Genomic DNA, 16,245 nt, shown 5'->3' with positions numbered 1-16,245 from the left:
ATGAAAAAAAATGAACTTGATACAAGTACTAATACTTTTTAATTTCAATAATTAGTGTTAATGGAATGTTTCAAGCAGCTGATGAAAAACCAAGTAGACATTTTCAAGAAGAAATTGGTACATATTTACATCGATACGCATATATGTACACCTATATTATGGCGTTTTGTGTTTCTCGTTGACCTTTCTTTCAAAAACGTCATAAGAACTGCATTTACTTTTTTTATTTTTACCTCTCACCAGAAAACATCCTAAATGACCCTAGCCATTATTAGGACCTGATCCTAATAAAACAAACAATACATGATACAATGATTTCATTGTTTACTCCGTGTTAATATCGTTTTACTGAGGACGACCTAGACACCCAGATGAGTTAAAACCTCTCCTTGTTTGGTAAGTATGAAAATTACGACACCAGAAAACATCCTAAATGACCCTAGCCATTATTAGGACCTGATCCTAATAAAACAAACAATACATGATACAATGATTTCATTGTTTACTCCGTGTTAATATCGTTTTACTGAGGACGACCTAGACACCCAGATGAGTTAAAACCTCTCCTTGTTTGGTAAGTATGAAAATTACGACACCGATAACTTAACACAGATTTTTTTGTATTCTTTCCATGAATAATAAGATATGAATTTTGAATTGAGAGGAAGCTTATGTAAGTCAAAGTATACGCTATTAAAGATATCAGGGCTATATCAATCCTATAACAAATTAAAAACGATCAATTAGATAATAGAAACATATTACTGTTGAAAATACAAACAGCATGGGATAAGGCAATATATGATAAGTTACACAGGGCGTTAGGGACCTAATAAGAAAATATTGGGTATAAAAGAAATTTGTATCTGGTGTAACATGGTGAAATATTAAGAGTTTTCTATTGAAGGTTAAAGTCGTGAATATTAACCCCCCAAAAACTAAGATGGAGGTAACCTTCCAGGCACCATCACAGACAACACTGTTGTTAGTAGTTATCTGCAGATTGATTTTAAAAAAAAATAATAGAAGAAATATATTTCTATATGGGAATTTTTTGCAAAAACAAAAACAAAACAAAAAACCCCACGAAATATCAAAACACTTTTATAACACCAATTTGCAACAAGCCCTTAGCGATAGTAATTAAAACCCCATGCTGCCGCAATACTATTTGCATCAATATGTATATATAATTAAACATGTATAAAGTATTATGTTGATTTTGAATCTTCATTTCAATTATGCAGTGAAAAATGTCATTGTTTATACTTACAGCATCTGACCATAACACACATACCTTAAAACATTGTATCAGGCACAGCTAGCTCTAAACCAAATATGGTCATGGGATGTTCATATATCCGAACCTTGATGTTTAGGTTGATACAGGCCAAATATGGCCATGGAAATGTTAATATATCCGAAACATGAAGTTTAGGTTGATACAAGCCACATATGGCCATAAAATGTTAATGTATCCGAAACTTAACGGTTAGGTTGATATCAGCCAAATATGGCCATGGAATGTTAATAGATACAAGCCACATATGGCCATAAAATGTTAATGTATCCGAAACTAAAAAGTTAGGTTGATATAAGCCAAATATGGCCATGGAATGTTAATATATCCGAAACTTAATGCTTAGATTGATATGAGTCAAACATGGTCATGGAATGTTAATACATCCTAAACTTGATGATTAGGTTGATATAAACCAAATATGGCCTTGAAATGTTAATATTTCGAAAACTTGAAGTTTAGATTGATATAAGCCAAACATGGTCATGGAATGTTTATATATCCGAAACTTGAAGGTTAGGTTGATATAAGACAAATATGGTCATGGAATGTTAATATATCCGAAACTTAAATTTAGGTTGATATAAGCCAAATATGGCCATGGAGTGTTAATATATTCGAAACTTGAAAAATCAGTTGATATAAACGTTAATACTGTATATCAACTTCCATTCGCGTGCGATTTTCTTTTGCGAATTTCGCGATCCAAGTCAATTCGCGAAATTAAGAAGCCACGAGAGAAAGTTGATTTACAATATTGTATTAGCTGGTGGAACACTTAAGTGTTTGTATTACAATGTAGGTATATTCGGGAACAATAACAAGACGGTTTTTCTGTCTGTAGGCGATGTGTTGCGGGTGGTCGCATAGCAATGAATGTATTCTCCGGTGTGGTGTGCAGGTTATTAGGGTTCCTAGATATTTTACACCTTGTCGATCTGATGGCATATTGGATTCGCAGTAAATAACAAAATATAAGTGGGCGAGAAATGTTTATTTGACATTTTATATAATTGTCTTGTTTCAGTACCACATGGTACGTACCACAAGGTCACGTAAGTGGATATAGTGATTTGAGTGGTCTCCTTTATCTGACAAGAATACAGACATCATAATAAGGCGGTGCTCGTCGTGAGGATTACGAAATGACGCACCTCTCAATGGGAAATTTCCCGCTACCTTGCCTGGTATATTGCATAATTACAACGAATGTCTTGACTTATATATTATAACTAGTAAAAACACATTACACTACGCGTGGATGCAGAGCACGTTTAGAATTTCTGCAACATATTTCTATATTTTATTTCTAGAAACATAGTTTGTTGTAGTTACTTTCGATAAAAATTATTTGAAAATATTCATTCCATAAGATGATTAATACAGTTCTTGCATTCGTTCGTCACAATTACTATAAAAACTACCCAAGCCAAAGTAAAGTAAATATTGATACTGTCATCGTTGATAAACTGCTTTCTTGATCTTACCTTAACAGATCCCCAAAATGATTAAGTAATGTACATATAAGATTTAAACTTACCTTTTAGGAACTCGATTTTCTATCAAATGTCAGAGTTTTGCACACAATCTCCATAATGTTTAAATGAAATCTGTGGTATAAACAGATTGTTAATCAACAACTGCATCGTTTGTTTGATACCCTGAGAGTTGAATATTATGGTTGGATACGGATAAAGCGTACATTCATATTCAAATTTAAAGCGTTAACGAAGCTTTTGCCGCCTTCCTGGAAACATTTTCATAAAAGTAAGTACATGTCGATAAACGAAAAAACAAAACAAATAAAAAATCCCAGTAAAACGATATATCTTCCATAGATGTACATTAACATATCATCATATTAATCGTACTCAACTCTCCAGGACCTGTTATTCAAAGGCTGGTTAGGCTAGTCACAATTTAACGACAATTTTCAAATCAAGATAAAATAACTTGTTGTAATACCAACTTTACAAACTTTTACAAGATTACTAAGATCTTCGAATTTTACATCCTCGCTGGTTTGAGTGAAGATATAATCACTTATTTTGCAGCAAATGAAAAATAAAAAAATTCACTAATCTACATGTAGTGATTAAGATAAGCATCTTCTGAACAACCTGACTCAGGAAGGAAAACACATACTACATGTTTGGCATTTGAGCAGCTATTCTCTGCTATCGATATGTAGTTGTTAAGAAAGACGGGGTCCTGCAGGTGTGCTGACTGTGCATTTTTTGTATTTTTTCCCCATTTCCTCTGGTAAATATTTAATTCAAATCATTGTCAGATAAGTGCGGGTTTGTATGTCTAGGATGTATTTACTTCTGTAAGGTGCTTTTATTGTATAGTGCCAATCATTACAATATGTGGTTCTTGACCACATAATGATAATTCTCCCACGTGGAATTCGAACTCGCGACCCAGAAGTGAAGGGCTTATGGCACGACATCTTATCATAACCGCCACAGCGTTCGCACGGAGATGACGATAATTGTAGTACGATGTAATGTCATTAGGCTATTGTTATTATTGTGTACTGGATACAGACAGCTATATCGGGGTGATAAACTTTTAATTCAACGGTTCTGGTCAACGAATTAAATATGTGACCCGAGGTAGCAGGGCGAGCCGAGTGCAACACTTCCCTCGGCCTCCCTGGCTACAGAGGGTCAATGATGGTCTGATGGATTGTTATTGTTACCTATGCCACCTTGAAAAAAAGAAACAGAAATAAGCATATTTTTGCAATGGATCCCGATTTTAATCTGATGTTTTTAGCCTTGGCCATTAACATGCCAAATTTCATGAAGTGTCATAATTGTTTCAAATAATGCACGATTTTTCCGCTCTACTATCTGGCCCAGCAAGTTTGTTACCAGACATAGTTGATCTTGATAGGGAATAGAAGTGGATTTTAATTGATACCTTAAATATTATGTGCAATTCTCTACCTTTTATCAGAAGATATAGTTGTATCAGATAGTGACTTTTAAAGATTTTCAATAAGATGTGACGTTTTTGCTTCTGGTTTCCTCTCAAGTATTTCGTTCAATTTTTGATATTCTGATTTTAGGCATACCCTGATCACAAAAAACCACATAAAACTCATATATCACCGGGTTATTTTTTCTTCAAGGGTTACTTAAAGATATGTACTAATGACTTAATATTCCGGATTTAAAGGATTTTTAAATAAATAATATTTCGTCTCTGTAAACACCCCTTAACATATAAAGAATATGCCCTTAAATGTACATATCTTCAGTATGTGATATAGAATCCACAACTATATCAAATAAGCTGGGTTTTCACAATAAAATGAAATATCCTCATTTTAAAATTAAATCCGGACCCAATTTTGGGAAAAATTGAATCAAAATAGCCACGTTTTTATTTTTTTTCCGTAAAAATGATCTCAAGGAAAATCGATTTTTTTTAAATTTGCATGAAGACTGATTTATTTGCAATAAGAAAAGCCAATACCAAGTATACCTCTCCGCATTATTTTTCAAAATATGGCCGATTTGCTTTCTAATACTCTTTAAATTTTGGCCCGAAAACGTTCAAAATAGGCGAATCTTTAGCGCTTTTCAACGTTTTATGTTATTCATTTACCCTTGTTAGTTTTCTATATTTATAATATTATATACAAGATAACACAATAAATACATATCTTAATGATTTTTGCAAGTTACATGCAAGCCTGACCTCAAACTTTCTAGAAGAGTCTAATTCAGCAGGAAATATATCAGCTTTTTTTAGACAAATACTTTGCTCTGTATGATACTGTATTAAAATGGGCTATTTTCCGTAATAGCATTTTTCAAATAAGTAAAGATTCTAACAAAAAAAATGAAAATATTTTCCAGCAATTTTATTTCTGTACTTTGTTTGTCCGTTACCGGACGAAAATTAGTATACGGTATTACGGAGAGTACCTATGGAAGCACGAAACTCGAATGTTTCCAATCAAAACACCACTTACTTCCTTATATTGTGTAGATTTATTTGTATTCTGCAAAATGATAGGTATACAATTATAATGATAACTGTCATTTGTTTGTTACTACTGACGTAAAGTTTTCATTTTGGGTCCCAGTATATCCATGTGTATTCCATCTGATTGTTTAGCGACTATTATAATTCATGGATTTTGCTTCACGCATGAAACTTCAAAATTATACTAAATTTACCGATTAAAATGTCACACTTTTAGATTGATACAATTAAAGTAAACACATGGAAAGGTTTCAGACGAAATATTTACTCGAATGCCAATATCAGAAGCGAGTTATAATAGATGGGTACGGAGAAATAAATGACATTTATTTACCATGGCAGAATAAATAGATTTATGTCAGGCTGTTTCATTTTTTACTTTCTTAATTTGTAAGTGGGGCCCCGCGCCCTTAGGTGTGTTTTCTTATACACACATGCAAGGTCACAGTGTACATGTGCCTGCGTGATGGAATTTCCCCAAATTAGCTTGACCCCTGGTCAGTGTGAGAGAGTAATTGATTGGTCAGCCAATCAGATGCTTTGCTTACAGCCTCCGGACCAATCACTGAGGGCGTTGACCTTTCTTTGTCCTCGGTGGCGTCACTATCGCATTACCATCTTAGCCAGCGTGAAGATTTTTGTGTGTGTCTAATTAAGATTATCCATAATCTTCAAGAATTCTTTCAATTTCCCTCCCATCTTTCCCGCCCCTTTTTTCGTATCTATTTATTCCTTTTATTGGATGTGATTAGGCAGGTTATATGGTTTACGAATATATTCTCTTATCAACAGAGACTATTTTTTTCACAAGCCTATGTTGTATTTTTGTAGTTTTTAATTTTAGCCTATTTTGTACCCGCCTATTTTGTACCCCATCTTTGCTGTTTAGTTCAAATATTTGTTCTCCAATCTTATTTTTATTGATGTTTATCAATAACCCATGATGTTATTCTATCAAACTTGAAATATTGGAGAAGTCATTAATAAATGACATTTAACAACAAATATTGTCTCCATTATTATTCCTTTGAGTACAGCAAACATAGATTCGGTCACTTTGCTCTCTGTTACGAAACTGAGATGACATAAAATACGTTTGCCGGGATCTGGATAGCGACGTTACAAACGTATGACGTCACAGAAGGGATAGTCTACGTTAAATATGCCTACGGTCACAGCACAGTAGCTATTAAGCCATATAATTTACCCGGAACATTTCTGCAGTATACCCTAATCTTACGCAATTTTACATGCTTGATCCCAACGTCTGTGGATCTCTATGCCTATGACTAAGATGCGGCTTATATTGTTACAAGATAAAGTTACAAGAAGAAATACCTCTCAATTCTGTGAACACATTTCTACGTAATTTTGCACCGTCGCCATGTAGGATATGGATAACTTCAGTTGCCCTATTCCGTAACCCCTTATATTAGTGAGATAATAAAGAAAACAAATATGAAATTGAACAGTCTTTATAGATATACTAGTTTCATGCGGTAAAATTGTCATCAGTACCACGCTTAAAGAGATATTGATTAAACTTGCTGGCTTGACCTCGTCCTCGTTACGTCTATCTCAGCAAGGACAAACACGAGCAATAGGCTTTAGGGATGATATGGCGTTGTTCTGAAAGTGACCCTCAGACGACGTTCCGTTGAAAGTTCCTCTGGTGAAGAGGTACTAGGGTCCTTGATAATTGATGTCACGATAGGCTACCCAGCTACAAGAATAAAAGGAATATAAATCAAACAATTAGTATCACTACACAAACATTCATGTTATAAAATGGATATGTTCTTCAGCAATTTAAGGGAAAGGAAAATTATTGCATGATAAACAGTTGATGTAGTAAATAAACATATAAGCCAATTCGGGTGGTGTGGGGTTACAACGCCCACAAAACGGCGATGACGTGAACTCTGAAACGGAAAACTATAGATTCCTACAGCTATTCAAATTAAGTGATTTGATTTTAGAGCGCATTTAAATAAACAAATATTGTATCTAAATCCATATTTTGTGTATACACTTACGCTCCGCTCTCCACGATCACCGAAGTGATGGTATCCTGAAAGTTCGTTCCGACGAGGTTTGCGTCAGCTTTCTTAAATGTTTTCTGTTGTCCAGTATATGATGACCCAGTGCCATCTCTGGCTTTTCTGTGAAATCCTACAAGACAAATATCAAAATTATATTTCCATATTATTGTTAACTGCGTGGTTTATAAGAGATTAAGTACAAAACATACTTCGATTACGACTACAAACACAATATTTCTATACTTACAATATCAGCATATGAAGCAATTCTAAGTAACTTTGTCCTAATTTCATGAAAGATCGATTCTTTTTTTCATTTATATATATCTATGTATATAAGTAAAAAAGAACCATGTCCATGTGATGGTAGATAAGTAAAAAAGAACAAAGTTGTGTTTTCTTTTTATGTATATGGAAAGTTGTGTTTTCTTTTTATGTCTATGTATATATATATATTTTTTTGCAAATTATGGTGAACACAGGACGTGTTAGGAGATTAAGTTATAATTTCTCATTGTCAATCAATTAACCAGTCATTGTTTTCTGACGCTGGTTATTACATCACGTCATTGTGGTTTTACCAGCAAAACGCTTTATAGTATCAGATAGTGGTGACGAAATAAGCCGGTGTAACGTTGAAAATGGACCCCCATTGAAAACTGACCTCGGGTCATTTTTCAACGTTGAAAAATGACCCCGAAACCGTTGAAAACTGAACTTTCAGTGCACTTTTTACACCGACCCGTTGAAAATAGACCCCATTGAAAAGTGACCCCATAAGAACTCGTTTTTACACAACAACACAACACGACACCCCAACACCACGAAACCACACAGCATCACACAGCACAGCAACACACCAACAACACAACAACACTACATAACACAACACCACACAAGAACACATCACACAACAAAATAACACAACATCACACAACACAACAACACACAATACAACAAACAACCACAAACACAAGACAGCATTACAAAACAACACGACAAAACATCATAACAAAACATCATACAACACTTCAACACACAAAACAACCACACCACAACACACAACCACGCAACAACAATACAACAATATCCAACAACAAGACAACAATACTCAACAACACTACACAACACAACATCACACAACACAAAATCACACAACACAACATAACACAACAGCACATTACACAACATAACACAAATACACATCACACAAACACGCAACAACAACAAAACACCAATAACAACACACAACATCACAAAAACACAACATCTAACACAACACACATCACAACCACAACACACAACCACGCAACAGCAATACAACACCACCCAAAAACAACACACAACAACACAACACACGACAACATCACACAACACAACATCACACAACATAACACAACATAATATCACACAACAAAACATCACACAACAACACAACAAAACAACACACAACAAAACAACAATACAACACCACCTAACAACACAACAACGCACAAATGACACACAACACAATAACATGACACAACAACACAAAACAACACAACACAACACACAGCAATTCAACACCACACAACATCACAACACAACATCACACAACAACAAAACAACACAAAACAAGACCACACAACAAACAACACACAATACAAAAACACACAGCCACAAAACAACACAACACAACACAACCAACGTAGAACACAACATAACTGATCCATGCGCAGATATATTATACATGCATTCTTGTATTGCAGGGAATAAATATATACAAACAATTATTGAATATCTGACAAACGTAAAATCGTCGAAAATATAATAATAAAAATCATTTAGAAACAAATTAATAATATCCCATAATATAGTTTTGTAACACTATCCACTGGTACTCCAAAGTGAACACCACATAGTACAAAATTTGCATTCAGTTGATAACAACAATTCATTTTAATTTACTACGTTACCTCAGTGTTATATAGCAATTCCTCAGTTTGAGAACAATTAAATTAACATTATCTACACGGACGAACAAAATGACTATAGAAAAAACGAAAGTCTTGTAGTGCCGTATTCTCCATAATAAACATACAAGCACCTAAATATTTAATTGAGGTATTGTTACGATGATTGCAATACCAAATTTCAATTCAAATCGAAGTGATTACATAATTTAAATACCAGCACAGAAGGGTCGCTTATATTAGGAATGGCGGTAACAGAATTCGAGAATTATGTTTGTGCAACAGTTATATATGTGAATGTACTAGGGTAATATTTCAATAGACCATCCGTTAAAGATGCTCCACCGCCGACAGAGCATAAATGATGTTAATCATTTGAACAATAATTGGTGTTTAATCGTGTATATGTATGCCTAATTAACACAAAAAATAATTCAAAATAATTTTTTTCGCCTTTGGTGCATGCGCAATCAGTATTTCATTCCATATAAGATATAGTGTCACGGAATTTTTTCGGGATGCAATTAATTATATGTATTTTTCATATTTTTAGCTTGAAGTAAAATTAGAAGCTCAAACTTTTCAATGGTGGTAATGGTGTAAAGTAAGTAACTTTTGTAACTGAATAAAAATACTAAATCGTCTGCTCCTGTTTTTATATAGTGAAAAAACACCATTTGTCAGCGGTGGAGCATCTTTAATAGTTTGCCAAGGTTATTTTTCAACGGTCATTTTTCAACAGACCTGCCGTTGAGAATTGACCCTAGACACTGTCAATTTTCAACGGTATCCGAGGTCAATTTTCAACGGAGGTCCATTTTCAACGTTACGTCGGCACTCTGTAAAGATGTGTAGAATGAAATTATCGCTCTTTCCAATGGTAGTAGCCGTTTTTTATGGAGATGTGATAGAAATGTACCCCAGGGATCAGTACTCGGGCCCCTTCTTTTCCTCCTTTACATCAACGATATCACTGATAATCTTTCAACTAATATCAAACTTTTTGCAGATGACACCTCCTTGTATGTAATTATAGATAAAACCCAGCACAAGCAGCTCAGGCACTTACAACTGACCTCTCTAACATTGGTGATTGGGCAAAAACATGGGACATCAGATTTAACCCTAACAAAACCAAATCAGTGCTATTTTCCAGACAACATAACAAAAACAGCCCCCAATAAACTTCCAAAACAATCAAATCACTGACACATCAGAACACTAACACCTAGGGTTAAGGACGATGCATCATGGAAACAACACATCCTTAAGATATATGAAAAAACATACAGTAGATTAAACATTCTTCTTTACATTAAAAATAAAGCGAATCGTCAGTCATTAATTAAAATTTACACAACATTTATTAGGCCAATCTTAGTATATGCATATGGGATAATTGCACTCAACAATCAAAAGAACTTTTAGAATCTGTCCAATTAGAAGCAGTCAGAATTATAACAGGACTTAGGTCTGGAACATCTCACGATAAACTTTATACAGAACTTGGATGGGAAACACTATCAGTAAGAAGACACAAACACAAACTAACAATGATGTACAAAATAATGCATGGCCTATCACAACAATACTTACAAGATGTCCTAATTCCTTTCATGAACAATCAAAACAATAATGGCTACGCTCTCAGACAAACAAGAATATTTAATCCACCAATATACAGAACTAATAATTATTTTGATAGTTTCATCCCACTAATGTGTCGCACTATTAACGCTTCTGATAACAATCTCTTTAACTCTCCTTCTCTTTCAGCCTTTAAACACCAACTTAATAAAGATGTCCCAGTTGTAATTGAATCAACCCAAATTTTTAAAACAGAAGGTGATAGAAGAGCTAATATTATTCTTTGTCAACTTAGAAATTTGTGTAGTAATGTTAATTCCCACCTATATACTGACCATCTATCTCATGATACATCTTGTGCTTGTTTTTATGAAAATGAAACTATATCCGGAGGGCTGAAGTTGGTTGCGAGTTCCTAGTTCCAACCAACTTCAGCCCTCCACTATATCCCACTACTTTCCCGAATGCCCTTTATATGACCAACATAGACTTTCCCTGTTCACCTCCATTAGTAATTATGCAAATCATAACCATATTGATAACAATATTCTTCTTCAAGGCTGTCCTGACTGTGATGAAACTATAAACAGACAATTACTTCATGATGTTCACCTATATATTTGTAAATCAAACGTTTTAATCTCTATATGGATTAAATTAGCCATGACATAAGCTTTTGAAATAAGCTTTTGAAATTTAAAGAAAAAATATTTTTCTCAAAAATTATGCAATGTTCACTATATAACATTTGAATAACATTGTATATATTCTACTCTAATTATCCTCTGACAAAGATATACTTGGAATATTTTGTTGAGCATGGTTGTTTTAATATTGTTACTTTGTTATATTATTTATACAGCATATACATATTATATTAAAAGTATATACATGTATATTTTCAATTATTTTCAAGAAAGTTAACAGTATTGAGAGCAATGACAAGTGTATATATATATACATGGACTGTTGGTCATTGTCTGAGTAATATGTGGTCTAACTAGTAATATAACATGTTTTTGTAATAAAATAATAGCTGTATTTATATTATGTGTGATGTGTGAATGGAGTATGCAAAAGAGTTATCTCCCTTTAATTATTGTAAAATTTTCATTTCAAAACTTAGATATAATATCTATAATTAATGTAAGTTTAAACTATTACTTTTGCCACAATTGGAGAGAATTTATTTAGGCTTTGCCTGTTATTTAATCCATTTGACTTGAAACTTGAGACTTTGTCAATAATTTTTTTTAAATGAAATACTAGTAAAACATTTCATTTTCCATAAGTAAGAAAAAAGAAAGAAACCAAATCTGAGATCCAATGGACTTTTATTGATATACTAGTTTCATGCGGTAACATTGTCCAAATAACATCAGTATCACGCTTTAGGAGGTCATTGGTGATTTTAGTTTATAATCATCAATCACATCGGATATTGATTAAACTTTCAGAGTTGACCTCGTCCTTGTTACGTCTATCCCAGCAAGGTCAACCAATAGTAATAGGCTTCAGGGATGATATGGCGTTGTTATGAAAGTGACCCTCAGACGACGTTCCGTTGAAAGTTCCTCTGGTGAACAGGTACTGGGGTCCACCGTACTTGATGTCACGGTAGGCTACCCAGCTACAAGATTAAGAGAAATATAAATCAAACAATTAGTATCACTACATAACCATTCATGTTATGAAATTAATCTGTTCTTCAACAATTTAAGGAAAAGGAACACTATTGCATGGTAAACAGTTGATGTAGTAAATAAACATATAAGCCAATTCGGGTGTGAGGTTACAATGCGCACAAAACGGCTATGACGTGAACACTGAAACGGAAAACTTTGGATTCCTACAGCTATTCAAACTAAGTGATGTGTCTTCAAAACGATTTTAAAGAAATAGATATTGCATCGCATCCATATTTGTATATACACGTACGCTCCGCTGTCGACGATCACCGAAGTGATGGTATCCTGAAATTCAGTTCCGAAGAGGTTTGCGTCAACCTTCCTAAATGTTTTCTGTTGTCCAGTAAAGGACGGTCCGGTATAGACAGTCATCACTGGATTTTCTGTGAAATCCTACAAAACAAATATCAAGACTATATTTCCATATTAATGTTAACTGCGTGGTTTATAACACAATGCAAACATTACTGTTTTGTGAGATTAAGAATATACTACACTTGCAATATTAGCAGATGAGTTAAGCAAGTCTAAATAATCTTGCCACCAATTTTCATGAGAACTATTTTTCAACTTGTTTATTTATTAATTTGTTTTTTATTTTATTCATGTATTTTTTTCCAAATTATTGTGAAAACAAATAAAGGACATGTGTGTAGGAGATTTAGTTATACTTTCTCATTGTCAATCAATTAATCAGTCTTTGTTCTCTAATACTTGTTATTACATCATTTCATTGTGGTCATACTAGCAACACAATTTACTATATCCAAGAGTGTTGTTGCAATTAAGCCGCATATGTTTGTTAGTATAATGAAAATATCTTTTTTCGTTTTCTTTCATAAAGCAAACAGTTTGATTACGTTCATATGCTAGATAAGTATTCTCATAGTTCTTACACATGTAGATATTTTTCTTTGTTTTCACTCTTAATCTGGCTTTCTGATTGCCTACTCTTTTTTTCATACCACTATATAAAAATCCGAGTATGGCGCAAAATCCCGACATTATTGTGACGTCACGATAGAAATATTGACGTTGCGTATTGATTGGAAACAATATTTCATTGGAAAATCAATGGAATCGTACGTATAAACGTATTTAATTTTATCGAGTAGTCTTTAAAATTAATTATAAGCATTGATGTCACTATCCTTTTTAATTTCATCTGGTAATGAAATATAATTTGGTTGCTACTCGGTTTCACAGCTTCCAAACACAATTTCTTTCTTACCCCGATAAAATTTTAAAAAAAATACATCTATGCTTAGAGTTAGATATAATAGTATATGCCGTAACTGGGCGAAAATTTTGACATCTTTTCTTCAATGATCTATCGAAAGCTAAGACGTTGATCAATTAAGCTGTGAAAATCATTGAAATTGATACACAAGCAGGTATATGATGCCTTATAAAGGTTAGTCACAACACAGAACTTATGCGAAGTAAAATCTTGCTTTTTATAATTTATGTATGTTTAGAATCAGACATACCTACAGAAATCACTTTAAAATTACTAATAATACTGTAAAATTTGACATGAAATTGTATACGACAAATTGGCTTCATTATAGGACTGTATCATAGTTGTAAAACTAATGATTTTTGGTAGTAATGCCAAAATTCACTTTCAGCTCTTTCAGCTACTATAAAAATATAACCTATGCATTGAAAGATGAAATTAAAATTCTCACAATGTTGGTAACTTTTGGTGGAGAATAATATATCTAAAGCTCTCTATGATTCGTGAGTATGACATTTATAGCACATGTAACTTTATAAGAAAACCTTGCAATAGTTTACCTGTTGACACCACGTACAGATATGCCTTACTTACCACTTCGATTGGTTTGAGAGATGACGTACAAAACTCGGATAGATTTACAGTTTGTCCCTCCCAAACCACATAGATATTTCCACCAAAGTTGCACTCATTGTAAAGCACCCATCTGTAAAATTGAAAATTATACGAATGCATTAAAGAAATACACAACGAATATCAACCAACACAGTGCATCGCGCTATACAATGTAACACAAGAGATAATAATCCCTGTCAATTAAATGTATATCACTGTTCAGAAGCAGTAATGAACGCCCTAGCTGACGTTTTATTTGGATTTTTAATACAATGGATTTTAGTGTTTTATCATACCTTTGTATTTCTAGATATGTACCAATGTTAATATAAAGCCACAATGTCAACATGTTCCGTACCAAAATTACAATTTCAGAACGACGGACAAGAATTTATAATTATGATATTAATATGTTACTTCAATTCTTGAAATTGTAATACTTACACCCCGCGAGTAACCTTGACGGAAGAAACCTTTCTGAACCCAGAGAAGGCAAAATCATATATAGGTCCGGAAACATCCTTCAGGGCACCTTTACAATCAGATTTGGCGTAGATGGTTATCTGGGATGTATTGGAAACCATTATTGTATTATGTAGATAGAGGATTTTACATGAGTGGCTATGTGATCTTAAATTTATCAAACGAGTTTAATAATTTGATATGCCACGAGCCTTTAGGCGAGTGGCATATATCAGATTATTGAACGAGTTTGATAATCTCCATATCACATGGTCACATAATTTGTAATAATAGAAATATCAGTAAAACTTAAGATTAATCGAATAATCGACAGTGTTAATATTAAAAAAATATCTTAAAATCAGGCTTCTACAAAACATCCTATATTTTTAAAATAATAAGAACTATTATTATGATTGAAGCAGTTCCATCCGTAAGAATAGATAGAAAGAACATCCGGTAAAAGAGCACCGAGCTCTCAGTTTATGAGAACAGTATATTTAGTTGACGCAATGTCGTATACGGAACAATCGAGAAAAAAATAGATCTTGAATCATATTAAGTAATTACTGAAGTGACTGAGTTCTATTTATTCAACTACGCGCTACATTTGCTTTTGATAATTGTTTTATATAATCGCTATTGTCTGCATTATTCATATCAACTTTAAATATCCATATTAACCTGAACCAACTTAATTAATCATCTCATGCTAAGACAGTTATACAGTCTTTTAAGGTCTCAAAATGTAACACCAATACGAATGAAAATGTTTGATAATGAATAACCAATTAAATCAAAACCGCCGGAACCGCCGGTCTTTAAAAGGGAAAGAAAGTTTGGTACTTACTAAGGGTGAAACAGCATCTGGAGCACTCATTTTGATCAGGTATGTTCAGACAGCAAAGAAAGGATTCTGATGTCTTTAGCTCTCGTACGGCTACCAGCAACAACTTGTGATTTCTGAGGAGCGGTGTGGTTTCTGTCTGGTAGTGGTCCTTTATATACCTTGTTACCAAAGGGTATATCCGGGACGCTGCAAAGAAGGAAACACAAATGGACGGAAACTGATTGCTCGACAACTTAACATTAGGATCAATTCCAAAATTTTAGTGTAGTATCCAGAGGATAAGTGTTGGCTAAACGGATTTGGTTTTTTATCGAAGCGGATGTCCTTCCATATTGCATTTTTTGTGGTCCGTCATGTCCGGACGGTGTCGAGGGAGATTGATTAGTCAATGAAAATATCAGTACCGGTTCTAAGTCGAATCCCTTATTACGGCTGTTAGCATGAATATGTTATTAACTAATTACTTTACTGGATATGTATTTCTGGATAGTCAATATATGATTATTG

At 33.6% G+C, this 16,245-nt stretch overlaps 1 protein-coding gene and 1 long non-coding RNA gene across 2 annotated transcripts; both read right to left on the bottom strand.

Annotated features, from left to right (window-relative positions):
* Positions 1 to 6,761: 6,761 nt before the first annotated feature.
* Positions 6,762 to 7,464, bottom strand: LOC138316854 (uncharacterized). Its single transcript, XR_011207667.1, has 2 exons — positions 7,339 to 7,464; positions 6,762 to 7,025 (listed from the first exon to the last, which is right to left on the bottom strand). It is a non-coding gene; the product is annotated as an uncharacterized lncRNA (long non-coding RNA).
* A 4,736-nt stretch (positions 7,465 to 12,200) lies between these two features.
* LOC138316853 (beta-crystallin B2-like) lies at positions 12,201 to 15,857 on the bottom strand. The gene is made up of 5 exons (XM_069258503.1): positions 15,739 to 15,857; positions 14,871 to 14,989; positions 14,406 to 14,517; positions 12,822 to 12,964; positions 12,201 to 12,513 (listed from the first exon to the last, which is right to left on the bottom strand). Exons 1-5 carry the CDS (start codon positions 15,766 to 15,768, stop codon positions 12,378 to 12,380), a joined length of 540 nt encoding a protein of 179 aa, XP_069114604.1. The 5' UTR covers positions 15,769 to 15,857; the 3' UTR covers positions 12,201 to 12,377.
* Positions 15,858 to 16,245: the final 388 nt, after the last annotated feature.

This window comes from Argopecten irradians, chromosome 2 (assembly GCF_041381155.1).
Source record: "Argopecten irradians isolate NY chromosome 2, Ai_NY, whole genome shotgun sequence".
In the NCBI taxonomy this organism is placed as follows: domain Eukaryota; kingdom Metazoa; phylum Mollusca; class Bivalvia; order Pectinida; family Pectinidae; genus Argopecten; species Argopecten irradians.
Note: the sequence above shows the minus strand (reverse complement) of the source record. Positions and strands in the feature narration are given on the sequence as shown.

What these genes read in the sequence shown, in the direction of transcription:
- LOC138316853 (XM_069258503.1), bottom strand. Translation starts at nt 15,768, where the DNA reads ATGAGTGCTCCAGATGCTGTTTCACCCTTA. An exon ending in CAGATGCTGTTTCACCCTTA is followed by an intron (nt 14,990 to 15,738) that starts GTAAGTACCAAA and finishes AATACATCCCAG; the next exon opens with ATAACCATCTACGCCAAATC. An exon ending in CTCTCAAACCAATCGAAGTG is followed by an intron (nt 12,965 to 14,405) that starts GTAAGTAAGGCA and finishes TTTGTTTTGTAG; the next exon opens with GATTTCACAGAAAATCCAGT.